This window comes from Rhipicephalus sanguineus, chromosome 9 (assembly GCF_013339695.2).
Source record: "Rhipicephalus sanguineus isolate Rsan-2018 chromosome 9, BIME_Rsan_1.4, whole genome shotgun sequence".
NCBI lineage: Eukaryota > Metazoa > Arthropoda > Arachnida > Ixodida > Ixodidae > Rhipicephalus > Rhipicephalus sanguineus.
In genome coordinates, this window is record NC_051184.2 from 45,059,895 (window position 1) to 45,087,052 (window position 27,158).

Here is a 27,158-nt window from a genome sequence, read left to right on the forward strand (position 1 = left end):
ATACTTCTTTGTTGCGCCTGCGCAATGCTCTGAACTCTTAATTTATGCGTAAGAGCAGATACTCTAAATACCAGTCGAACTCTAAGTACCACTCACACTCTAAAACCAGTCATACTCTAAATACCAGCTCGTGCTGCAAATTCTGAAAAAAAAACGCGAACCAACTATTCACACATGCCAATCATGTTTAAAGACCCGACGCGCGTAGCGTAGGCGAGCATTCTCATACAAAAGTGAAACAGTAAACAAATGCTGCCAGTACTACGAAATCTAATAAAGATTAACTTCAGTTGTCGCTCACCGTGCTTACAGCTTGTTGAGCGGTCGGGGCAGGGGTTGTCCCTCCTCGATCCGGGACACTCACAGCGATTAACGGCAGCGTTGACACGGCACACCAAACTCATCCTTGTAGAGCAGTATCTGATATGGGGATTGAACGGTCACAGTAGTCACGTCTCAATCCACACTCGCCACGTTGCATCGTTGCACGATTCCGGCAAATGGGTCGCGCCTCCTTCGCGGCAGTCGCACAAGTCACGTTTCAACGACAACACACGATCAGCCATCAGCCCGTTGTCCAGCGGCACTCCGGCGGCTCGCACAGCTTTCGAGAAGCGCCCCAGCTGTACCGAACTCGGCAGGTCGCACAAGCCACAGCCTCCTGGATGAAGACCTCCAAGCGCAAAAGGTGGTTGCACAAAACGCGCCATTTCCAACGGCGCCGCGTCGCGCAGGGGAACTTGAAACGACGATAGAAAAAAACGCGACACCCAAGCACTGGCCGCCATGTTGGCTTCGCGCCGTGACGAAGGTCCCAGCATGCAACTCGAGCCACCGGCTTTTGCCGTTATCACGGCGACGACGGAAAGGGGTTTGATAAGATCGAGGTTTAGTGGTTTAGTTTACTGAAACGGTCTCGATCTAAAATCGGGGAGAGGGGGGGGGGGGGAATATGCGCTTCGCTTGAATTAAACTCTTGCTTCTCCGTTTTTTTTTTCTGTAGAGCTTCTTCACAACGACGGGCCACGACGTGCGCATTGCACGCATTTGGAGCCGCATTGCGTGCGCTATTTTCTTCAATACCGTGAAATTTCTCATTTTGAATTAACTGCAGACGAACTTAAGGGAGTAAACTGGACCATGTGCATATAATAATAACCATTTCTTGGCTTTTACGTGCCAGGACAATGAAATCATTATGAGGCACGCCGTAGTGGAGGGCTCCGGCAATCTCGACCACCAGGGGTTGTCTAACGTGCGCCTAATTCTAACAACACGGGCCTCTAGCATTTCGTTTCCGTGTAATTGCGACCGCCGTGGCTTGAGGGCTTGAGGCGACTTGCATGGAGGATTTCCCTACCACGTCGACGTAAGTCTTGGGACGGTGTCAAATGCTCAACCTCATATTTGACTGGAGAGGCATCGTATTCTCGTAACTGATATTTCTGCCCTTCTAGTGGAGCACCATCGATTTTTTTTCAAGGATAATTAAGGTGAGGAAACTCATATGCTGACAAAGGAGACTTATAAAAGTTATCTGACGTGGCAAACTTTTCAAATCGCGTCGCAGAGGCAAACGCCCACGTCGACGAAATGTGTTTGGCCGCCCGTTTCGTCGTCCTCGTCTTCATCTTTGTGCGTCCTCTCAGCGGCAAATATGTCTCCAAGACAGATTGACCAGGACCGCCGGCCGGACAGCAGCAGCAAATGAGGCCCTGGACTGAGGGCTCCACCAGACATTTCACGAGCAAAAGAAAAAAGAAATAAATAAATAAAATTGGCGAAGCTTGCACTAAGTCGCGCGAGCCTATAAAGAACGAGACTACACGATTCTGAAGACTAATCTGGTTGTTTCTATGTTGTTTCTAGGCCTTAGCACGATGAAATGCCATTCGTAGTAACCATAGAGTTTCCTACAATACTTACTAGAGGGAACTCTGGCGCTAGTGTCTATGGGAGCTGCAATGCATCGCGCTTCAGCCAGCATGGGAATCATGGGTAGTACACGGATTTGTCTAAACTTCGTTCTTTCGGCTCCGTTTGGCTCCGCGTCGCCTGCATCCGCTTTGTCGCAAAACGAAGTTCAGCAGAAGTCAGCAGTTTCACTTCGCCACTTTAACTTCTTTAGGCTCACCGATTCAAATCTGGTCACGAAGTTCCCAACGATCCATTCTTTTATCCGAAAGAAAACCAAAACATAGCAATAAACAAAGCCACAAGTGCGTTCGAAGCCCACAAGCACGAAGACTAGGCAAATCCGTGTACTACCCATCATTCCCATGGTGGCTGAACGATCGCAGCGCCAGAGTTCCCTCTAGGTCATTTTAGGAAACTCTATGGTAGTAACATCGCTGCACCCCAATCTCTAAAAACAGTAGCACCCTTCGGGGACTCTTTTTGTCCAGGAACAGTAATAGTCGCCAAGCTCGCCTGCGTTTCCGTTCTCGATAAGCTCGGCACTCGTCGCTGTCCTGTCAAGAATGCTACGTCACGTTGATAACGCCTACGCCGTTCCTGACCTATACAGCTATACACCGTTTCACACATCAGTTGCAACCGCTGTGGAAGCTATGCAAGAAGTTCTGTCAGCAAAATGTGCAAGTCCGTGCGTATCGCGCTTGGGCTTCGTCGTTGTAAACGTGGCTTCTGAGACTGGATCCAGCAGCGTGCTACCGGAACTGATCGCGGAGGCAACGATACGAAAAGAAAGAGACGCTAAGCGGTCCAGAACAACTTATTGACAACCGTATAAATGACGGGGTTTGTTTTTTATAAGGCATAAACCTTCCCCATCAATTATTCAGCCTAAAAGCGAAAAACAATCACATTACGGGTGGTAAAATCATTGAAGTATTTCTTGTTGCGAACGCATCTACTGCAAGAACTCTCGCTGGCTTGCACAGCGTTGCCGCTGACTTATCGAACGGAGCTACACGCCTTAAAACATGGCGCCGAATTAGGTTATCGCTCCGAGCCGTGCTTCGGCGGTAAGCTGAAAACTCGCTGCCCCTGGAGCGTTTTTGTAACCAGTAGCTGCCACTTCGCGACCCGATGACAGCACTGAACCCCTTATCTATCGTGGCTGTCTTCTACTATGTTTTGTCTTATGAAGCCCTTTCCGTGCAATGGGGCACACAACCGATGCGCTTACAAAGGCGCTTTGATGCGTGGTGATGCCACTCGAAGGAATTCGAGGGCACGCGCGCTGACCGAAAAGGAAAAAGAAAAAAAAAAAGGAAACGTCGACTCGCAAAAGAACAGCGACCGCGCTCAAGGAACGCCTCACGTGAGAAATGCGGCCGCTGCCGGTGATAATCGAGATAGTGCTTTCGCCTCGTGCCGCATAGGGGCGCGTCGATGTGTGGAACACTAAATGAAACGCGCGGAGTTAAAGGCACGCAAGATATATCGACAACGATTACTGATGTGTGACATGAAGAACGCCCCGACGAGTGCAGCTGTTTTTACCCGACGGAATGAGAGTGCACGTTTATTTCGCCGCCGGCATCAAGGCATTCCTCCGCATACCGAAGCAAAGACGATCAAGGCGAGCATCACGTGGTCATGCCGGTTGTGATCGTATCGTCGTGTGCATCAACGAAGGATGGCGAAAAGGCCGTTTACGAATATCGTGAACGTCTCTTGGTTACACCAGCCGCTGACCAGTGCAATACTTCCGTCCACTTTGAAACACTGCCTCTGAAAGATGAACACCTTCCACGCGTCTTGCTCGTTCAATATCCTGACTTTCCATTACAAAGCCTTCAGTAGTTTCCGGATTTTTCTTGCGGCAGACGCGCGCCTCACCGTGGCTGTGAATATATACTCCGTAGTGTTTTTTTTTTTTCGGGCTTGAAATAACACGCGCTTCCTTTTTGTATCATCGTACAGACTTTGTCGCGACGTACAATGCGCGAGCAATACGGATTCCCACAAGCGGCGCATACTGGTGCCGTGGGGTGGATGCCCCGTGTAACACCTACTGACGAAAAATACTATAAAAGAGCGAACCGAATAGTCTGTTATTTCTTTTACTTGCACATGTAATGACAGTGCCTTCTTAATATTCGGCACGCAATCCTCTCGCTTCAGTTCAGAACCGCTCTACCAGGTGAATTGCAGCAAAACAATTCCCGAACTGCCAGCGGTTCCCGAATGAAGAAAGCGTCTAGCAATCGTGACATCACTTAGGTGTATTTCGTAACATATACTACACTAAAGAAATGTTTGAAACGATTCCTAATTACTCCTATGCGTCATGGCGTCAATTGATCACAGACACAAAGCTTGAGTTACAATCTTAAGAACCAACAAATGTTACGAATAATTTTCTCCGATGTACTACAGCACGAACTGGAATCACATTCCCGACTCCACTGTCTCTGACCGAAAATCCCCAGCGTTCAATTCTGCACTTTGTGACTGATTACCTGGAGTAAAAGAAGTGGCTGCTGCCGTATGTCCTTTATCACTTTATATACGTTGTCGTCCGCTACTGTCTTTAACGACTCAAGTGCATTGAATGCAATAAGCGAAATGAAATGGTCGAGAGGTGGAGAAGAGTGCTGTGACAGTGCGCTCTTCTTTTGACAGTGTCATTTCGTACTCATCGTTTGCGCCTAATGACCGATTCCTCCGACGAACGAGGACGGCACGGTGTGCGAGCGAAAGTCGAAGGGCAAGAGACGCGAAGGGAACTCCTACAAGATTTGGCTTCGCATTATCAAAGCCTTTTTAGCTGTCTGCAGCATCCTATTAACCGGCAGCCATTGGTAATGGCTGCTAGTAAATAGCTGGCAGAAAGCTAACCAAGCCTCAGAACATCGTGATCAGCTCACAGTTTCTGCTACGAGCAGTTCTCACGTATGAATCGTTGTGAACACACTCCTTGGCCGCATGGCTTTCTTAACCACACACCAGACCTGTCTCACCATTTCTTCTTCCCTTCCAGCACTGTCCTTCGCAGATGTGACGTCTGGGGCGCATTGCGGCATACTTAATATGCGTTTATTGCCGAAGCGTTCGTTTAGCTAATTCTGTTCGGTCTAAGTTATAATGTTCATTTGGCGCTTGAACATCGTTACACTTGCACAACGTGCCATCCAGTTCTTCGCAGCGACTGCACCAGCAAGGAATTATACACATTTGTGCGCTATGCGTATAGTGGTAGCTCTAAAGTTGCACGTGAACAGTAACCGTGGTGTATACAACGACCGCTTCTCCTGATTTCATTTGTATTGCTTGCGTTTCTTATTGTTTATATCTTTTGTAAACTTACCGTGTCATCCGTTTGTACAATGTACAGTGTGTCAGTTGATTAATGAGCGGTTGAAACTTAACTATGTATTGAGATGGTAGGATCTGCCGTAGACTGTCCCACGTGTGCGTAATTATTAAACTACAAAAAAACAACAATCACCAGAGGCTATGAAGACTGCTCTGTCACCTTACGTCAACATTTGGCCGCTCGCTCGGCTGTCACGGAACGAAGGTGTTCATCAGAGCAGCGCTGCCTCAATATGATGCACTCGGCGTGACAGCATCCTTATTCGTCACGCTTTCTCGGCGAGAGAGAAGAGCGATGACGACGGCGCAGAAAGTGAGACACACACACACAGACGCACAGGTGAGACACGGCGATTCTTTAATAGGGCGACGTGTCGAAGAACCGAAGGTGGGAGAGGAGAGCCCATCAAACATCCCGGAACAGAACAAATGGTTAACGGCGAAGAGGAAGCAATCGCAGCGATGGAGAAGGGGGGAAAAGTGAGGGGAGCAAGCATCGTGTGAGCGGGCACTTTCAGTGAACGGGAAAACACTCCGTGTACACCGGGGACTGCCGCGACACGTGTATCGCGGTCATTACATAGGGACAGCCCCACCACCACACAAGTCACGTTCTTATTCCTGAAAGGGGCTCATCGCAAATACGCACAGACACACGCACAGACATACGCGCCAGGCATACAGCGAGGAAAAAAAATTAGGGCGCGCACACCGCAACAGTGTTGACACCCCCATGATTGTGCCGAGATTCCCATGATCCGCACTTACAACATTTTCGGTGACATTTCTAGGACGAAGAAGTATCACACCAACTAGCCCAACGGTTCACGCTTCTATAGCATTTTGTGGCGGCAGTTTACGTTTTACGTCGCCGGACACTGCGCCAGATTATATTCAACATAAGGCGGCCTCCTAACGAGAACACTATACAACGTACCTGAATATACACACGTGTACAATTTAACGTTGGGTCGTGCCCTCTACGCCACATCAACGTGGTTCTCGCTTCGCGCGGCACAGCGGAGACAGCGTAATAGTGGCAACGTATGCTTAAACGTGGCCTCCGAGATTGGCTCCGGCAACGCGCCGTTGTAACGGCGCGTTGCCGGAGCCAATCTCGGAGGCCACAGCTCAAATGACTAACCGGCAGACCTTGAATACCGTAAATCCTACTTGCCATGTTGCCTTGTAGACTAGTTCATAGGTATAACAAGCACAAACGTAAAGAGAACCCAAGAAGACACAGGGCATAGTGCTGATTACGTTGTGTTGTTATAACCATGCATCACAAACTAGCCTGCGAGAAAATGTTACTGAAGGTCTTGAAACCGCTGCTGTGCTGCGCGAAGCAACAGCTACCGGACATTACCATAGCAGAAGAAATCGTTATTGGTTTCACACCAAAGCATCGCGCTCCTTCATGTGAACTCAAATCGTAAACGTCGAAAGACTCGAAGTCTGTTGTGATCTTCTTTATCACTACTACGTTGCTTTGCAAAAAGAAACTGGGGAGAGTAATACGCTCAATGCTGTCTTCTTGCACCACGCGGGTTAAACTACGGAAGTCACGGGAATCTTACAGATTCGTGCGGATGCTAACAAGTCTAGTGCGCAAGGGGCCGTACGGGAAGCAAAAGGACATAAGACAGAGAGAACACACCCTTCACACTCTCTTGCGTTGTTTTTTTTTTAATCCTCGTGGCTAGGCAGCTGGCTCTAGTTAGAAAATAACGTCTCAGCGTGACTATCCTTCCGCGGCAAAGCGGTTTTGCATAACTCGACTGGCAGCTATGGTCTTAGCTGCTAGTCTAGGGGAATGAAATAGTAGAGATAGTATAGTTGCTATTTACAGAAGGTTTCGAGGACACTTGCTGAACTCAAGGAGCGAGGGAAAGGAGGTTCATTTGAGGAGGAAGTGGTTGATCGTGGTGGAGGGCAGGGATGTGGAGAGGGCAGTATAGGGGTGAGGGAGAGGGGCGAGCTGGATAGAGGTGCAGGTGCGCTGGTATCGAAGATGCCACCCGTAAAGGGTGGAGTCTCTTTTTTTTTTCTTTGTTCGCGTATTCATTGCACTGCCTGCCGTACGCCAGCCTGCATATCTAGAACACCGATCTAAGGGGCGCCGAACGACTAGACGATGCATCACAGCAAGCACACCTCGGAGAACTAGCGCATTCGCAACGAGTAATTGACGTTCCCGTGGTGTAATTGTCAAGAAACGCTGCCTCTCACCGCGCAGTTCTCACGGCGCTTCTATGACCTCCTGTACATCAAAAAATCCTGCGGGAACAATGCCCTCATTGTTATTCACCAAGCAGGAAAGTTCAAGACAACGGCTTTTGTCGAATATGTGTATGTCGTGTGACATCCCTGCCTTGCATTCTGAACTTAGTTTTCAGGTATGTTACTCGTGATATAACTGTCCTTGTACTCGTTCACGTGATTACTTATGTGGCCTATGAGCAAAATAGACTATGTTAGATGGATCCACACAACAAAAGGCTCAAAGTAAAGTAGACAGACAGGCGCGTTCAACGGCCTCTGTGTATACATAAAAATGAGTGGGCCGTAATGTTGGTCCGCAGACATACTGCGTGACCACGTGACTAGATATCACTAAAAATAAGCAAAATAAACTATAAAAAGGCAGTGAGGTCACTAGGTCTTGTACAAGCGTATCGGAGAAATAAATACGGGAAAGAAAATATGCACAATCTTTCGTAGCAGTGTTAGTGTAAAAAAATGCGGTCGTAAGCAACAACATCACATTCAGGTCACGCGGATAATAATTATATGTATATCTGAATGCACGAAATTTACAACATCGGAAGAAATTTCGGTAATTTTCTTTTATCAGATTGCAGCTTGAAGTGTGTCATAGGCACAGTGTATACCTCATTACTCGCTATGCAGTTTCTAGATGTTAAAGTTGCTCCTTTGAGGCAAAATATCTGTAGAAGTTACAGAACGAGAGTTTTTAAACAAACAAACGTCACATTTTCCTGAAAGTTCTCAGCGAAGCGAATCTGTAAGATGATGCCTAGCACATGAGAAAGAGAACACCATAAAACATGAACCATACACGTGGTATCATACTCACAAGAAATAATTTACGCGGCCACATCTACCTACATTCACACAAACACACAAAAACAGTGAACAAAAATGGCATTAATGACAGACATCAGTGCTTACAGTTTTGAGAGGTAGCCATGACAAATCGCATCACATAAAAAAGATATCAGTTGCCGGATAAGATAACCCGTTCACGGAGGATGCAAATGAACACAGTACCGAAAGTAACATGGGCAAAAGGGTGTCATACTTGCAGACGTTTCATTCAAGATATGAGACCAAAAAAAAAAGGAGAAGATCACAATCAAGGAATGGCAAAATATCACACCTGTTCATTAGGCAGCAACGAATTCAACAATAAAACACTGAGACTATGATACTAAATTACACACATCGAGCAAATGTTGTAACAAAAGGTGCGCAATTTGTGCGAACCTAGACACAGTGCACAAAATTCGACTCCTCGTAAGTAGAGATCGCTATGGGATGCTTTTAGCGGCAAATATGAAGTAGAATGTTTTTTTTTTCTTCTTCTTTCGTCGTTGACTAGAGTCAGACGTTGGCGACTATACGTTCATCATCAGAGAGTGAACTGATGAGAGGTACATCAACTCAAGTGATTCGATCAACAGAAGCAGATTAACCGTATAATCACATTTGAGCGTATGCGCACATCCTTGTGTGACCTGTGAGCAGTTTTAGAACATCTCAATAAGAAGAAGGCGATTCTACACACTGCTCAATATGCTCGGAGTTTGCTTGGGAACGCCAACAAATTAGATTCAACACGTGAACAATCGTTTCGCTATCTATCTCTCGTTGTCTGTAGTAAACAATATCGAAAAGTTTAAACCGTCATTCAATAAGGAAATAAGTTTAAATGACGTCTAAGTGTTAACTCGTTCTCGATCGCGTGTGTGAAAAAGTTGACGAGAAGTTTGTAACCAAAACGAGTAAGCGCCCACGCAATATCAGACTTTCTATCGTAGAAGATGTGCTCATAAATAAGTTAATAAATATACGACCACGTACAACTACACAGTAAAATTGTATAAATAATATTGTACAATAACTAAATACGAACTGAAGCCCTGCCTTCAGTTCCTGTATGGGTTTGCTGCGGAATGCTGAGAACGTATCGCATTTTTTTTAATGCGGTCGAAATGAGTCGTCAAGGAGTATGGAATGCACCGCATCTGAACACAGCGAGCAACTGTGCTCGTCACCTCGTCGATTTCGTTTCTCGATCCCAGCCCCCTACAAACTAGTGGGAATCACCGGTATGAAAACGTCGGAGGTAATAATAACGCAGTAGCCCCATAATCAACGTGCCGTCATGCCAAAAAACATACGCGCCTATGGGTCTGAACTCCCCAGCATACATTAAGTACACGACCAAGTAAATGGCTCGTCTAGAATTAAAGAAAAAAAAATACCGTCCTGTGGAGACAAGAGTACGCATTCTATCGGGCAGTCCAAGTGCAAGAGGCCGCGCGTAGGTTTACGAGGGTTTCACGCGGTGGATGGTAGCGTTGCAACCACGCGTTCTTATTCCGTTCGTACGAGCCGACAGACCCATGGACATAACATTTCTAGGTAGCTTGGTGCTGTCATATCGATATCTTGCGGCTTTAAAATGACCACTCGCTTTGAATCTTAGGTTCACCGTGTGTGGTCGAGGTTGGATTAATGCCAACCAATGACAGGTAATCGCTCGGCCAGCAACGATTGCCAGTAAGTCTTCGGAGCTTCAATAGGGTCTATGTTTCGCACACCGCAGGCAAGAACGCTCAATGGCTCTTCCAAGTTGAAGACGGTTTTGCAAGGAACGACCTCGATGAAAAAAAGACCCTGAGGAGCTACTCGAAGCATGCAGTTGCGAGCGACGATCTGTACTGAACAAAGCCGCGTTCTTTACAGCGGCACGAACCCCATCAAAAACGGTAATTGTTAACGTATAACCAGATCAGCAGCATTTGCTTTTTATGGTGGAAAACGTTGCGAGAGCGCATTTGTTTGCACTTGCAAGGCTAGGACATTTTTCGAAGACGTGTTTTTTTTTTCAGTTTTCAGGGACTCGAAGCACGTTTTCTAATCGGATTTAGGGAGAATAAAACCTAAACAAAGGCCCCTGGACACCCTGTAAACGGGTCGAGGTATCCATGACGTTCAAAAGTTCGAGTATACTACAGAACTAACTGGCCATTGAAAGAAACGCCGTTTACAAAGACACAAGAAAGACGTATGTCGACGTAAGAACCTCGAAACCATTACGTTCTGCTCCTCCCATCACTGCCTACGTGAGTGATCTCATCTTTTTGCGAGAGGCAGCGTTGAAACTTGCACGGAGTCTGCAGACCACTCTGTTATCAGACGCTTATGGGAACAGGACTCGGCTGTTGAAGCAGGACATCGTCGCCTTCGAGATCGGCGCTCCTGAGACGGGCTCCTCAACTTCAGCGGAGACGGCTCGGAACAGTGCAACGGGTTCGCGTGATCTCCCGCCTCAAAGAAGACAATGAAGGTGTGGGAACGCGGTATTGCTTTGGAAGCGAGTAGCGCTCAAAGGCCGCCCAGGCCGATCTGTACAAAAAGGCTCCGAAGCTCCCAGACGGGACGTACACCTTCGTGCAGTCAAGGTATCTTCCGTGCTGAAATCGAGGAAATTTTTTAATGCCCAGCATTCACACCCGCGCATTGGGATCACCAATGAGAGCTCAATACGATCTTTAGCAGAATGTCACTAAGACTACTGCTTTGTCCTGGTACGAACAGCGAACACGGGCGCTCTGCGATGCCAGGTAAGGTTTAGATATTGCAACACACAACGCCGCTTATCTTGTGCCGAGAATGCTTTTATTTGTCCCGATTTTATCTTAAGCTTGCAAAGTAAACGGTTTTAATTTCAAGAGAGACTAGAGATGCGCTGAACCTTCAGATAAAGACAGAGTTTCCCTTGCAGGGATTAATGGCCGAAATTCCTAAATGACCATGTCAACCTCTGGCTGTGACCATTTACTTTCGCACCTGGAATGAACTTGAAGGTTTCATGCCAAAGCTCGGGCTCGACAAAGTTCCTCCTATGAGGAGAAGACGCGCCTTCGTGAGAATCAAAGAAAATGCCGCAAAACCACGACACCGGCCACCCCTGCTGTACCGTTTGCCTCCAAAACACTGCGTTACACGTCCCAAGTTCCCGAGAGTCCTCCTAGCGGAAGAAAACACGCTCGTGCGCCAACGAGAACTGTATACAGGAACTGCCAAAAAAGTTAAAAGCAAATAAAAGAAACACCGCCCTTTTCCCAATCGTATTTGGCCGGTGACCCGAGTAATGAGAGCTAATTAATGGAGGGAGTGAACAGCAATCTCGGCTGGAGGGGAGTGCAACACGCCAGCAGTACGCCTCTCCGTAGCATCTCTTTAAGATTTTTTTTTTTTGAGCCACGTGACCGACCATTCGAGCGAGATGAGTTCGCCGAGCTGTGCTGTCGACGCTATACACACCCACGTGCGCGCCTCACCATCAAACACACCCGGGCGCTGAAACAGCTCCGCGTCAGCGTGCTACCACAACGGCACCACCACCATCGAATCGAGCCTGTCCATGGCTAGCACTGTTTACGTATAGTAGCACAATAGCTGAAGGCCAACAGAGCGGCATCGCACCATACTCGTAACCTTCAACGTTGCATCCTAAGCTTCACAGGGCATCGTTCGAAGAACGCAAGGCGAATTGAGAAAGGATGGAAGGAAAGGGGCCCAAGAGTTGTGTTAGAGCCTGTAACAGTTCTATGGCAGGGGGGGGGGGCGGTGTCTCTGATTGGCTCCGTACTGATTGCAGGGATTCTCGGGGCGCTTGAAGGCTCATTTCTCGCTGCTTGTGCTGTGCGCGGAAAGGAACGCTGGGCAAAAAAGAAAAGAAGAGGCGAGGCCTTTTGAAGAGCCCCGGGTTTTTACGAGTAATTAAGTCTCCGGCGTTTCGTTTTCCGAAGGCGTGGAGCTCCTTTTCCTAATTGTAATTTGGGTGCCCCCCCCCCCCCACCTCGTCTTTCGGGATCGCGTGCCGAGATGAGAGGGACGCCTCCCGGAGTCTCCTCTCTAAAGGTAGGCACCTAGTCGCTGTTTCTTTGCGTCTTTCTTGCTTCCGTTTTGTGCTTTGAAAGTCCCGTGTCTCTAATTTCGTTCTTGTTGCTTCCTTAGTGGAAGCAACACGGTTATTTCGCGATCGTTTCGCGCCGTGCTCTTGCAGCCGTGGCGCGCTGACGTGGATCTGTCAATCTCGAAGAACACCGGTCTTCTGCTCCGGGCACGAATCTCTTTTCGTGTTTTTTTTTTGCTGTTTTTAAAACCGGAAAGTTATTAACCGTTTCCGAGATGATCTTCTTGCAACCCGCCCACCGAGTGCTAATTTGAAACTTTCGTTTAGAAAAACAAAAATGGTTGATGGCATGGTACGAAGTTGTGTAGCATACGTGATGACGACGTACGAATTGTTCGAACCGATAGCATGGCTCAGTCATCTCCGGTAATTAGAAAATGTGCTGCAATCTTCGGCAACAACTAAGGCTATCTGTGGAACACTGTTTTTACAAATCGTAGCCACATAACGACATAATTGGGAACCAGCTGTGGCAACGGACTGCTCCGGAGTGCACACCATTCTACGTGCTGTCAATTCAGTCAATGGAGCGATGAAAACCGGAATGAGTTCTCAAACGCTTCAATTGGTGCTGATTCCGAACGGGACACTACACAAATAAACAAACCAGTAAAAGACGACTCAAAGCAGATCAGAATACAAGACAATGCTTCTTATGCATCTTCGTTTGTTTGACATTCTTGCACACTAATCAGGATTCACATGTGTGACTGTCGTTCTTCTCACGTTGCCAGCACGTGTACAAGTTCTGTTCGCGGCGTAACAGTGACATCTACACCGAGAAGCTCTCCCGTAGCTTTAGCAGAAATGTTGTAGAGCATTTCATTTTTTTTTTTGCGGATGTATTTTTAACGCGCGTAAGCTGTGCTAGTCTCGAAGTCTCCATCGCGCAAACCAAACTAGTTGCGTTAGACTATGCGCGTCCCGCCTGAAAGCTTTCGGAGCCCTTACAGCAGATACTGCATTTGCCACTGTATACGGCTTTGAACTTTTTTTTTCTTCTCGTCGACAACTTCGGGGATGGGATTCACAAGCATCAAGCTTCACGACATGCTCCACACGCGGCATTCGACAATATATGTATATATTATATATATTTGTATACTATAGGCAACACAGAATGCGTCCTCACAATTCATCTGTTGTCCTTTTTTTTTTACCTCGCTCGGTTTTGCGGTGCAATCTTCGCGTTCACTAACACACATACGCAACACAATAAGAACAACTGATGAAATAAAATGAACAGTATACCAAGAGACGCACCCAACGAAAAACTTAGCAGAGAGTTAGCATCACATCCGATGTTTTTTTTTTTCCTGTTTCCTCTTAAAAATGCTCTAGCAACAACGCTAGGACACATCAATGTGGATCTCGATTTTGCAACTACACGGCAGGCTTGTACAACTCTTACCCTACGGCTTGACTAGAGTGCCATCCCATCGAAAAGCAAACCGCACAGTCAGGAGCATAAGCACGATCTTCATCCCATACTGCCAGCGATTCTCATAGAAGGCTATGCAATTTTGTTTGATCTGCTAAGTTACTCCCGTTTTATGAACTAAACGAAAGCAGGTTCTCTTTCAGCGCGTGTGGTGCGCACTGGAACGAATCGGTGTACAATAAAGCAGCGTTCGCGGCTGTGTGAAGTTTTGTAGATAAAATACGCTATGACAACATAAAGGATGTGTGCTTTAAAATAGGAAATTTTGAGATTAAAGCAAGCACGCATCTTTTGTGAAATCAAGCCTGAATGCGAAGTAATCTAGCATGTGTAAGACTTTTATATTGGTATTTACGTAATTTGATGCCGCGCAACTTGTATTATGGCCAATCAAAGCACTGCGCAGTTAATATGCGGTTGACTGGCGCGAAACACTACTTAGCGTAAATGTTAATTTGCTTAAACGTTGATGACGCTGCTGTCACTTCATTAGTTTTTACCCTTTCTACAGACATCCCTGTAATTAACACTTAAATTGTCGGCAACGTTAATTACAGTTTACACTTATATATGCCTTATAGGGCGCGATGCATCTCAACATTGACCGATTGCCTAGGAGAGCTGTCCTTTGCAATTTTTCATCGAGTCTCGTCCGATGCGGTTGGTTTACGTTCGACTTGGAAATGGTGCGTCACGATTTCTGCACGATTCTATCACAGAAAACAGATAAACAAAAGAAAAAAAAAGCCTATGGGAAGTTTGACGGACAGATACTAGACAAGCAAGGTGAAAGAAAAAACAAAAACGATTTGCACTCGAGTCGACGCGTCTTTACGCCACACACATGCGCACACAGTGCAAGCGCACACACTATACACAGCGATGGGTCAGCGTAATTATGAATGCGAGTGCCGCCTAGGGCTAAGAGTGTGAACCACTGACCGGAGGCCCCTACGGAGACAGCAACAACAGGTCATCGAAAACCTAAACGACACACACTTGTGATACCGGCAAAAAAAAAAAAACACAAGAATAAGAACACCCGGCTCTTTTTCCTTCCGTGGTTTGTCAGTTAAGGAGGAAAAGGTGTGATTGGACTCATTCAGTCGTGAATATCGCTATCCTCACTCGAAATAACTCTAGCTACTTTCGTTTGTTAAATTTAACGGTTTCCACGTCGTGTGAACCTTATGGCGTCTGCATACTCCTGTGGAGCGCTTTACAACGCTAATGATTCCTATTATTTGGCCAAAGGCGGTGAAATTACGATAGCGAATTACCGAGCTCCTGACAACGCTTTACGTATATGTGAAATTCGTCGTATGGAGTGTTTCGCGACAGTCACAACTGAAGCAACGCAGTCGCAGCCACAGAATCCTCGCTTCGAAGCAAGAGCCGAACCGGGCATCTTAAGCTAGGTATCACCTGGGAGATTAAGCCTAACGCCAACTTGAGGGTATTAGGGAGGAGCTCGCAACGAAATGGCTTTTTCGCCGCACGTGCCGACGACTGGAAACGTCTGCGCTTCCTTTTCTTTAACCGGACTGTCCATTTGCGCATGCCACAGTATTCTGGTGTCTCGGCCGCGCATCTTGAGAAAACTCCCATAAGGCAGCGCGAAATGCGTTTGGGCTAAGGCAACCTGCACTGGATGAGTTCTAGTGGATTCTATTACACACTGGTTCAGAAAACTCGAGACAGTACTTCCTCGTGAAGTCAGCTCAACGATGGATGTTGAGCACTTTGCCTCTGAGATTGTTACGTCACCTCTCGATAATCATGCCACAAGAGCATGTTCGTCGGAGGTACTCTACAAAGGATATCTCGCTGGTGTTGCACCAGCTTGAACCTTTATTTAGGTGCAATTGTAAAAAAAATAAAGTTTTTCCCACACACGCTAAACTTTTTGGTTTAACTTGAAGTGAATCTTTTCTTTACAATGTCCAAGTTAAAACTGAATGTAAGTATTTTTTTAGGATTACGTGATACATTACGTGCACTGACGACATTCAATTAACAGCTTCAACTGAACACATCACTGATGATCGGAGGGACATACCACAGAGGTGCCTTTTTCCTTTTTTTGCGTGAATCCGCACACGAAAATCAAGAAATGACAATCATGTAGAACGAGAATGTCCGACTGACATGCTTCTTTTTCTGATTGGCGACATGAATATACACATATGACACGCATTTCGAACATACGGTATGACAAGCATCTTGACACGGCTGTGTAAAATTTTGAAGACATTGAAGGATTAGGTAAAACACTAGCAATTTCCGTCACTAACGCTCTGTGGGACGACCATCCAGAGAGCGGTTGTTTCATTCGTGCTCGCGGCGTGAATTATGCGTTCTACGTTCACCATATCCTTCACACGCTCAATCTAGCACATATTGCGTCGATATACCGCAAAGGTGACTAAATCTGGCTCGCTGACCTTTTTTTTTGAACTTTGAAAACGCCTCGCACTTCGACCATACTTTCTTAGGTGTCCCCACTATCAGCCATAGCATGCGGCACGTGCGGCGAAGCTCACTCCCACATGGCGCGGATTGCGAACCCTCCCCCACGGATGACCCACTGTCCGCTCAGTGGTTTAGTGAAGAACACTGCGCCGGGCGCACGGAGGAGTCGCAGCGGGTCCTCCACGAAGCAGACAGTAGTGCGAAAGCCGACATACAGATGGCGCCACTAACCACCCACAGTCAAGGGGGCCACTGCTTCGTCCCCCGCAGCGTGCATCACGTTAACACCCTCCCTCCCTGCGCAGAAGAATACCGCAATAACGCGAGCATTTTCTTTCACAGGCCCCGCCACGCTGTGGCCAACAACCGCAGCAAGACAGATACGCGCAGGTGGGTACGCGCGGCCACGCAGGTGGCGCTGCATGCCACACCGAAGCCGGCGGGAACGGGCACTTGTTCGACAGTGTGTCCATCTGCCTCCCCTAGACGAATGAGCGTCTTCGAAGGGGAGCAATGCAGTCCTGGAAGGCGGGCGATGGGTTCTGGGGGGGTCTGCTTAGACAGTGCTACACCTGGAGCGCATGCCACGAGGCTTGGTTGTCCAGAGCGCCGGAAGGTAGCGTCAGTGCGCACAGATACATATTGCTGCTGGGCAGGGCGTCTTCGAGCCTGCCTTGTCCGTAGTAGCGAGTACTAGACATCGTGTGCAGTGTCGGTGAGGCTGCTCGGGGTTGAGGGTCCGTTATTCCAGCGTTGCCTGGGCTGCCACGAACGAAGAGGCGGGCGGCGGGAGGGCGGGCAGCGGCGGGTACCATGGACAGTGCTGTGGTGGGGGCGGGGCGCTACGTGGAGTTTCCCTTGGCGCCCTTGTCCGCTTCGTCCTGCCACTTGTCCTGCGAGCGGCGGCGCGCGTTCATGAAGAAGTTGCCCACGGTGCTGAGCTCTAGCCCCAGCTGCTGCGAGATGGTGATCTGCATCTCCTTGGAGGGCCGCTTGGTCTCCTTAAAAATGGCCTGCAGGGTGCGTCGCTGCAGGTCGGTAAAGACGAGCCGCGGCTTCTTGGGCTGACTCTTGGCCGCCGGCCCGGCCGCACCCGCTCCACCAGGCGCATCCTCTTTCCGCTTGCAGGCTGCGACAACAGAGATACACACACAGTATCAGGACACGTTCTAAACGTACACGTGTAACACATTCTCAAACGATCCTCGACTCTAAGCTTTTTGTTTACTCGACCAAGAGAAGCCCTGACGGCCCTCGAATGAATGAGACGCGACACGCACGCCTCTAGAATTGCCATAGCGCGTCTATGAAGCGCGGTAACCACTTCCGTCTTGGGAGGGATCGGCCATCAACTCTCTCTATACTCCGTTTCATACATGAGTTGCAACGCTGTGGAAGCTATGCAAGAAGTTCGATCAGTAAAATGTGCACGTCCGCGCGTCTCGCGCTTGGATTTCGTCGTTGGAAATGTGGCCTCCGCGATTGGCTCCGGCTGCTGGCTACCGGAGCTGGTCGCGGAGGCCTCAATACGAAAACAAAGAGACGCTAAGTGATCCTTAAAAACCTATTGATAACCGTAAAAATAATGGGGTTTGTTTATTTCTAAAGCACAACGCATCTTTATTTGTTACTCAGTCTAAAAAGGAAATAAAAATCCCGTTGCGGGTGGTAAAATCATTGAACTATTTATTGGTGCGAAAGCATCTACTGCAAGAAGTATCGCTAGCTTCCATAGCGTTGGGCCTGATGTATGAAACGGACCATAGTCGAGTTGAAGTACTGAATGAAGGGACGTTCTAGAATCTGTGTTCTCCTTCAAGTTCTGTATTTCAACCCAACGTGGCGATGTATTAGAAGCTACACCTCATAAGCCAATCAGGCGCGGTATCAGACGAATGGGCCTGTCGCAACGCATTTTTCATGACTGCGACCTAACGTTGCGTTCTCCGTTTCGAGTACTAGCTCGATCCGGGACTTACACATAGTACGGAGCACTAGAGCACACATTGCAGCTTCCAGTACAGCGCCAGGTGAACATGAAAGGGCCCCACCGCACTGTGCACGCAAAGGTAGAGCTAGGCAGATTCGCTTGACTGAGCAGAGCGAAAAGTCAGGTATAGACAAACGGAGTTTATAGAGTAAGAAATAAACTAACATACACGTCACAAACTTACAAAAAAAGAGATTAACTAACTCTTCAACTTTCTGGGGCCTCAGTAATCTATCCATTGCTCTATTTTCACTCTATTCAGATAACAAGGCCAAGAAAGAGAGCGAATTTATTAGAAGGCAGAGAGATCGGCCTGAGCTTGTGCGCTCTGGCTTGCTACTCAACAAGGCCAAGACAATACAAAACCACTAGGGCACATTGACACTACGGGCATGGCAGTCAACATTCAGATGCAGCAATGTACAATATGGCCAAGTCACAGTTAAGAACAATGTTCTATCTGAACTCAACGGCGCCGTGCAAGTGTCGAGCATTCACTTGCTACCTAAGTTAACAGGCGTATGCGTCTATGTAGAGTAGGATGGCGATGGCAGAGTGTATGAAGAAATTTATACAGATTCATATTAGAGGGTCTACAAGCGCCACAAGATCACCCGCACAATCAACACCGATTCATGCTGTATGAATATGCTAATGTGCAGGCATCACCATACAGCGGTTACGGCTACTGTACAGCGCCTACAGGACAGGACACCAGAGGCCAGTGCTAGCATGCGCAGAAGGCGTGCAAATGAGCGATACACACAATTTAATGCACGCGTGATATGTCATTCCCTGAAGAATACTCGTTGCGACGAAGCAGACGCCACGGCTATCCAAACATTTGCAATCGACGAACTCTTTGGTATCGTTTGTTCATTTATTTTCTAATGCTTGTCGTTAAGCACGTTTACTAATTCACCACCTGTGACTCATGATGAACAACTTCTGAGCTCCGTGTCGAGACTTCACAGGAGACCATAACGTTGGCTCTATCCGGACAATCTGCCTACTGTAATATCGCATTATTCTTGTTTTCCGAAAAAGGAGCGTCTTATTGTGTAGTTTTAACATCTTCCAGCTTTTTTTTCTCTCTCTCTCTCTCTTCTTTCGGCAGTCCCATGCAGAAGATTTTTATCGCTAAACGCTCGCTTGTTCCACGCTTTAAAATGAAGTTAGAAGCAGCAAGCACCTAGAGGAGCAACGAAGCTACTTATTTTATGGAAGCACGTTAAGAAAGAAAGAAAGAAAGAAAGAAAGAAAGAAAGAAAGAAAGAAAGAAAGAAAGAAAGAAAGAAAGAAAGAAAGAAAGAAAGAAAGAAAGAAAGAAAGAAAGAAAGAAAGAAAGAAAGAAAGAAAGAAAGAAAGAAAGAAAGAAAGAAAGAAAGAAAGAAAGAAAGAAAGAAAGACAAAGAAAACGCGGCTGTTCTGCAAACCTTGCGTGACTGGAGCCTTCGCGTGTACGCAGGAAAAGGTGCGCTCGTCGGCTGTCTGTCACACAAAATTCGAATCAGATGCGAGAATAACGAAGAAAAAAATACATAAACAAAAAAGGAAGGCAACAACGCGCAAGCAGCACTTCAGTAGGCGTCAGCGGCTGTCGAAACCACTCCATTGTGATCGTATACCGCGAGGGGGGACCGTGAATTTCGTGAGATACGTCACACCTGTCGCAAAAAGGAACAGCGCCCGTCTCTCCTGCCATTTCATACCCTTACGAGGGCTACGTTCAACATGTCTGTCTCTTTTTGAGAATAACAGGTCTGCGATGCGTGGAACGTTCTCGGCGGTTAAAAACCGTTTTTTAATAGCTCTTTAACGCATTTACTAAGCTAAGGCACGTCAGACCTTTTTTTTTTCGGCGTACATCGGTACATCTCTCGATCAGTTTCGAAAAAAAAAGAAACATTTACCGGCATTTGTAATTATCGCATTCGACCCCAATTGCATCCGACCCTAACCGTTTCTCTTCTTGAACAAATCATGGCACTGTGTACCGTGTGAAAGACCCGTGCCTGTATTCACAGCTTTCGTAAGGAGACGTACCGGCCAATTGAAAGAAAGAAAGAAAGAAAGAAAGAAAGAAAGAAAGAAAGAAAGAAAGAAAGAAAGAAAGAAAGAAAGAAAGAAAGAAAGAAAGAAAGAAAGAAAGAAAGAAAGAAAGAAAGAAAGAAAGAAAGAAAGAAAGAAAGAAAGAAAGAAAGAAAGAAAATGGTACACGCATTATTATCCTGTATTATCATAACTGCATATTGTGATTTCTCACTGTGCCATAGGAATGTAATATGCACCTTGACACCCCGATAAACCCCTGAAAAGACCTGGACCGTGAGAAGAGCATCAAAAATAGCTGGAAATAAAAGCAGGACGAGGAAATCGTGGTCACATGCTTGGCAAACAAGACTGTCATCGATAACACCGCCTTCGATTTAGGGGTTCGAAACCGCGAGAAAAGAAATGGTTTACGCGAACGCCCGTTAGACCAGCACTTTATCTTTTTTCTTTTCTCGCTATACATACAAAGCCATGCTTGTGCGGCCGGCGGTAAATCCCCGGATCATCCTTTCGGACGCCCTTTTTGGCTTTTATCTGTACGCACTTCGCCGTTTTGATACATCCACTGTGGGTGCAGTCCTTCGTTGTCGTGAATGGTGTTATTGTCCGGATGGACTGTGATGTGCACCACCCGGACAGAAATTGCGAACGCGGGACTACCTTGCCGGGATGCCTGCATACTAAGATATATTTCTAAAAGATGTGATGCGGTGTAGACTGCGACGCTCTCCTGTACTAGAGCTCTATCTTCTACACGGAACCCCAGCCCCGGTGTCAAAAAAAAATGATAGAGAGACAGACACAGTTGCGGAGATATCTTCGAAACGCGAGCTAGACATCAGCTCCGCGGCAACCTAGAGAATGACATGTGCGCCCTCTCTGGCGAAATGAATATCCTCTTTCGATATGCATGGAGGACTATTCCACTACTGTAATCCCATAAAAAAAAACGAGAAAAAGAACGCGTATGATGTCTCTCGCGTTGACCATTTTTTCACTGGCCCGATAGGACGAGCCGGATACCTCTTCTGAAGAGCACAAAAGCATTTTATTTTATGTGGCCAGAATCTCTTTTCTTTTTCTCGCACGTGCACTATTGCTATAACCACGCTATAGTGTAGTTGTCTTTTCTTTTTCTGAGCTCGAAAAGAGCACAATTGATAGAGTGAGAGAAATAGGGAAAACCAAACTTAAGGCGAAGGCAGGAAGGTTAACCAGGCCGAGCCCAGTTTGCAACCATGCACTGAGCAGAGGGACAGAGAGATGAGAGGGAGGAGAAATCTTGGTAGTTGGTAGTCAAAGAAATGCGAAGCAAAACGGCTACTCTTACACCATTATCAAAGAAATGCGCACACACAGAATCGTCCCGCGTCCAGTCAGTCACAAGTCATCGTATAAGCTGGTGCGTCTTGAGGAGGACAGCAACGCTCTCGTAGCTTTGTATATCCCTGAGCACGAAGACACGACATCTTCTTTCCCACCCATGTTTTGTTTGGCTTCGCCCCACAAGTGCCCTTACTGCAGTGAAGCACGCTCTACAGGCACTCAGACGTTACGTTTCATGCGTGCTCATCTACTGGCGTTTGACAACCACTACAGTGTTTTCAGTCAGGATACTATTTACCCTGATTAGAGTTCCGTATTGAACAGTCTGACTGCCGCCTTCGTCCCCGTCAAACCACGTGATAATATTGCAGCATATCTCATAAGAATGCACTTGGATGTTTCTCGTTTTTCTTCGGCACCGATTTCATATGCCTTCTTTGATTTGTCACTTCCTTTATATATGAGATGTGCCTTGTTGTCGGGTCATTCATCGACTTCCCGCCAAAAAGCCGCGCCAGAACTGTCGTCAACGCAGGCATATATATTGGTATCGTTGTTTTCTTTCGTAGTTCCTTAAACCAGGCACCTTGAAATTGTCCCGGCGTGTTCGGAAGGCACCCACTGGGCAGAGCTTCAACGCTCACCCAATTTGATACTGAAGCGAGAATGTCGCAAAATTCTCCGTTTCAGTGGCAAGTACAAATACTCAATACAATATTTTACCTCTCAAAAGCCAAAAGTTTTGCAACCATCAGCTTGGCCTGTTACGACATATAATTTCTGCAACAATCTTATAGAATTGAACCTGGTGTCGTTTGTCTTTCTGAAAACGTCGCTGTCTTGAGCTCAGTTAATCACTTTCTGTTCGCGTTTAACTATCTTAGGCGCAAAGCAATAAATAAATAAATAAATAAATAAATAAATAAATAAATAAATAAATAAATAAATAAATAAATAAATCTCGCAAGGTCCCTTATGTGTTCTCCTAAGACGACTCGAAGGCGAAAGCCATCTTCGTCTTTTTGTCAGTCGATGTATCGATCCTGCCCGCCTCGCTTCGAGATATTTCTGCACCTAACCTGGTTTTCCACTGCCTCCAAGATCGCAGACATTGCCCTGGTTTCGCATTGCCTCCGTGATCGGCCCACCTTTGACCAAGCGAAGATGTCATGTGATGACGTCATCATGTGACGTCACATGATTTGACGTCATGGTGATGTCACAAATGTTGGCAGTCTGTGACGTCATCACGCGATGATTTTTTGCGTCGCTCGTGTTGGAGCCGACGCCGCCGAGGCGGGGCACCGGTGAATTTTCGCGTTTGATGTGGCATCTAAGGCATTCGCCCTAAAAATATGTCTCCGAACTTCAAGACGAATTAGCAGACTTTCTCTTCCACGGATAAGCAACGCCACCATCACGCAGCTATTCGCCGCATTTAGCGTGCACCAACTTTCTTCCCTAGGTCAGATGACAAAGAAAAAAACAAAGATCGACGCGTGAAAAACGCGCCCGAAAACAAGGCACCTATACACAGCAGTAGCAAGCCCGAACGGCAAACATCATCGCCCTTGCTTAAAACCTCTGAGAAAAACAAAACCGAGAAACCTCCGAAATACAGAAAACAAAATTACGTCTACCGGCTCGCAGCGATACTCGGAGAGCGAAACGAAAACAATGAGAAGAAATAAAAAAAAGAAATACACGAAAGCAGTGACGCGCTGTGGACCGAAAGTCACGTCGCGGTGTTTTTCCGGTTGACATTGGCCGCAGGTCGGCGTGCCGTGAGCGTCGTTCGAGCCGGCTAACGAGTGTCTCCCGCGGGGCGCTCTAACGCAATTGAGAATTCCTGCCGAACGCACCCCAAGGGAGCGGTGGCCGGCCACTGGACCCGCGGAAAGCGAGGTGAGCGTCGTAAGACCGCGGAGGAGGCGGTCAGCCCCGGTGACCAGACCGGTCTCGAAGCGACCACAGGTATTCCCACTATACAACTGAATTTCGTTTTTGTGTGGGAGATCATATCTTAGCGAACTATCCCCCTACCTCGCCCAGGGTTTTGAGAACTTCGGTGCCCTGGCATACCGCACTTGCTCGCGTACTACCAGCATTGGCTAAAGTTGGCTAAGTGACGCTTAATATTGGCCAGTGTTAGATGATATTGGCTAAATAATGACCAATATTGGATGTCACACAATATTGTATCTCTACTACTAGATTTCCTTTTTTTATGTTGGAGATCAGACCTTAGCAAACCATACCCCTTTCTCGCCCAGGGTTTTGAGAACTTCAGTGTCCTGGAATACCGCATTTATTCGCGTACTACCAGCACTGGCTAATTTTAGCTAAATGAAACCTAATACTGGCTACTTTCGGCTAATACTGGCTAAATAATAACCTATGTTGGCTAAGTACGGCTTAATCATTGCTAAAATGATGGAAGCATTTAGCAGATGGCAGTAAGCATCGTCAGGCAGCGGTGGAGGCGGCCAGCCACACTAACCAGACCGGTATCGAAGCGACCACAAGTATTCCCACTCTACATCTAGATTTCTCTTTTTATGTGGGAGATCATACCTTACCAAATCCTGCCTCTCCCTCCGACCAGAGTTTCGAGAACTTCGGTGCCCTGACATACCGTATTTGCTCGCGCACGACCAGCACTGGCCGATGTTGACTAAGTGATGCCTAATATTGGCAAGTTTTAGGCAATATTGTCTAAATAAGGGCCAATATTGGCTAAGTATGGCTTAATGATTGCTAAATCTTGGTAAGCGTTGGTTTACGTCAGATAATGTTAAATATCCACTGTTATAACGGTCACAATGTCTTCATTCAATTTGATATATAATAATATCTGGGGTTTAACGTCCCAAAACCAGGATATGATTACGAGGGACGCCGTAGTGGAGGGCTCCGGAAATTTCGACCACCTGTGGTTCTTTAACGTGCACCTAAATCTAAGTAAACGGGACTCAGACATTTTCGCCTCCATCGAAAATGCAGCCGCCGCGGCCGGGATTCGATCCCGCGACCTTCGGGTCCGCAGTCGAGTGCCGTAACCACTAGACCACCGTGGCGGGGCTTCATTCAATCTGAATCCAATGACTGAGTTCTTTACCAATTTTATACACAGTTGCAGTATTTCAGATACCTCTAATATACTTCAGCCTTCATCGCGCACTACTAGTATTCATGAGAGTGGCGGATGAGATGCATGGCGAAATAAAGACATTGAAAGCAAGAAAGTTGCTTGTTCCGTACGTACTGATGCCGGTGTCCATGTAGGCTCTTCCGTTTGCCTACGACTAGGAAATACGCGTTCATATTCTAGTCTAGACTTGACAGCAAGAGGCCAAGTGTGGCGTGCGTAAATCGCACAACCGGCGGTCTGTTAGTTATAGTAAGATAACTGTTGGCAAAGGAAGGTCAGCGGAGTGGAGGAGGGCACAAGGTACGTTGGTGTTACTGAGATCAAGACGTATTTTACAGACACAAGAATAGCTCCGTTGATGTCAGACAAGCGAGCTGATTGCTTGTCGGGCAAGCCCTTAACTTTAGCGTAGACACAACTGAGATTGACTGCAACTAAGGTAATGATGAGGGTGATGACTCTGACGAAGCTCCTGATGAAGCTGAAGAAACAAGTCGGTGAAACTGTTACCACTGATATCGCGAAGCCAGTGAAAAAGCGACGTGCTTCAGTGCCGGAAATTTCTTTCATTAGCGCCAGCCGCAAAATAACTATTAAAAAAAAAAAACTGGCGTAGCGCGGCAGTCGAAACAAGTAGCTATGAAATCCCTGCATTAGGATCAAGCCAGCTTTCACGCTTGTTTTATATCTCACCGTTCTTATTTTTCCGTTCGCCCGTCGTCCTTCCTGTAATTATGACGTGCCGGAGACGTGCCTGTAACGTTCCCTTCATATTGCGGGAATACAATGCCTCCCGCCATTGGTTCGAACGTTCGAAGGTGATTAACCGGGCGCACCAGCCCAGCTAGCCAGCCCAGCCACACGAGTGGCGTGGGTGGCAGCACCGATTTCAGTTGACAAAGGACGACGGGGCGAAACGCCGGATCCGTGCCCCCTTCGAGATAAATTAATGAAGACAGTAATGATCCGCTGGAGAACGCCCTCTCTCCTGTGTACGCGGCAATTAAGACGAGGCGACTAAATTACCAAACGAGAGCGAAAGCAAAACGAACAGTCTGGCGCTAAGGGTTGGGCAGCTGCGACGGCTTATCGTGAGAGACAAAATGTGTGTAGTTGTTCTTTTTAAAATCAGCTTGTCTTTTTTTTTAAGTTGAGCGCGCCCAAGCAAATTAGGAGGTGGAAGCAGGTGTGAAGGGGACGGTGTCGCTTGACCCGACGAAGAAGGTCCACCATTCCTCACCTCACTATTTTCTCATGAATGGAAATCGGGTCCTTCTATAAAAGCGGGATCCCAAGTGTCGCTTGCAGGTACTCATTAGCTTGTTGTGTTTGAAATTCTTGCACATAACTGCAGTAATCGCTCAATCCGCATTAGCGTAGGCAGAGTGGCTGGTCGAGTCTAACCATACGCGTGCCCACGCACGTTCTCGTGTCAGATAGGCATGTGCAATACCATGAACTGATATTGGTATCTCTCGATACCATATACTGATGCCCCGGCAAAGGGACACCTGCGATACCACGTGTCGATACCAGGTGCATCGGTACCATCCGTCGATACCATGCGTCGATATCACAGAATAGGCACTCGCGATACCATGTGTCGATACTGGTATTACCATAATACATCAACATCATGGCAAATGGGCATGCGCGATACCCTTTGATGACGCCCAAGGATCGGCCAGAGATGAAACGGCTAGCAAGACGGGAAATAGGTAAAACACAGTATTAACGATTTGTAAAGTAGACGCTCCGAACAAAAAAATTACAGACAACTATGAATTCAAGCATAACGAACTAAAAGGGTACTGGAAACCAATTGTATGATTCCGTTATGCGTGAAGCTGCTTCAGCCCTTCATTTTGCTTTTTTTTTTCAGTGCTTTGGCAAGGCTGTGGTAGCGTTCTGACATGCACTCACACCCGACGTGTTTTCCGCTCCAGGTGATGCCTAACAAACCTTGCGCGAAGCTTCATTTCACGCAGAGAAAAAAGAAAACGGTACCATTCGTTTAAAAAGAAGAACGGGATCCAGCCTCCGACGTAGTTTCTTCGCCGCAGCCACCACAGCTGCCTCCAGGCAAACGTGCGCGAAACGCTTCCCTCCGTACTCCTTCGCTAACCCTCACCGCGTGCCTCCAGTGAACCGCCGCGGAGCGCACACCGCCACCTCAGGACATAGCATCACGACTCTCGCCATG

At 47.2% G+C, this 27,158-nt stretch overlaps 2 protein-coding genes across 3 annotated transcripts in view; both read right to left on the reverse strand.

Moving 5' to 3' along the window:
• Positions 1–450: 450 nt before the first annotated feature.
• The window catches only part of LOC119405083 (zinc finger FYVE domain-containing protein 9), a 316,430-nt gene continuing 289,722 nt past the window's right edge, over positions 451–27,158 (reverse strand). Inside the window, exon 16 of the transcript XR_007417525.1 lies at positions 451–466. The gene's annotated coding sequence lies outside the window, so the exon portion shown is untranslated. The remainder of the gene's footprint in view (positions 467–27,158) is intronic.
• The window catches only part of LOC119405080 (hepatocyte nuclear factor 6), a 198,753-nt gene continuing 179,652 nt past the window's right edge, over positions 8,058–27,158 (reverse strand). For both annotated transcript variants that reach the window (XM_049419203.1, XM_049419202.1), the window contains 2 exons: positions 16,110–17,562; positions 8,058–16,038 (listed from right to left, as the gene is read on the reverse strand). In XM_049419203.1, coding sequence (XP_049275160.1) covers positions 17,276–17,562 — 287 coding nt within the window. In that variant the 3' untranslated portion in view covers positions 8,058–16,038; positions 16,110–17,275. The remainder of the gene's footprint in view (positions 16,039–16,109; positions 17,563–27,158) is intronic.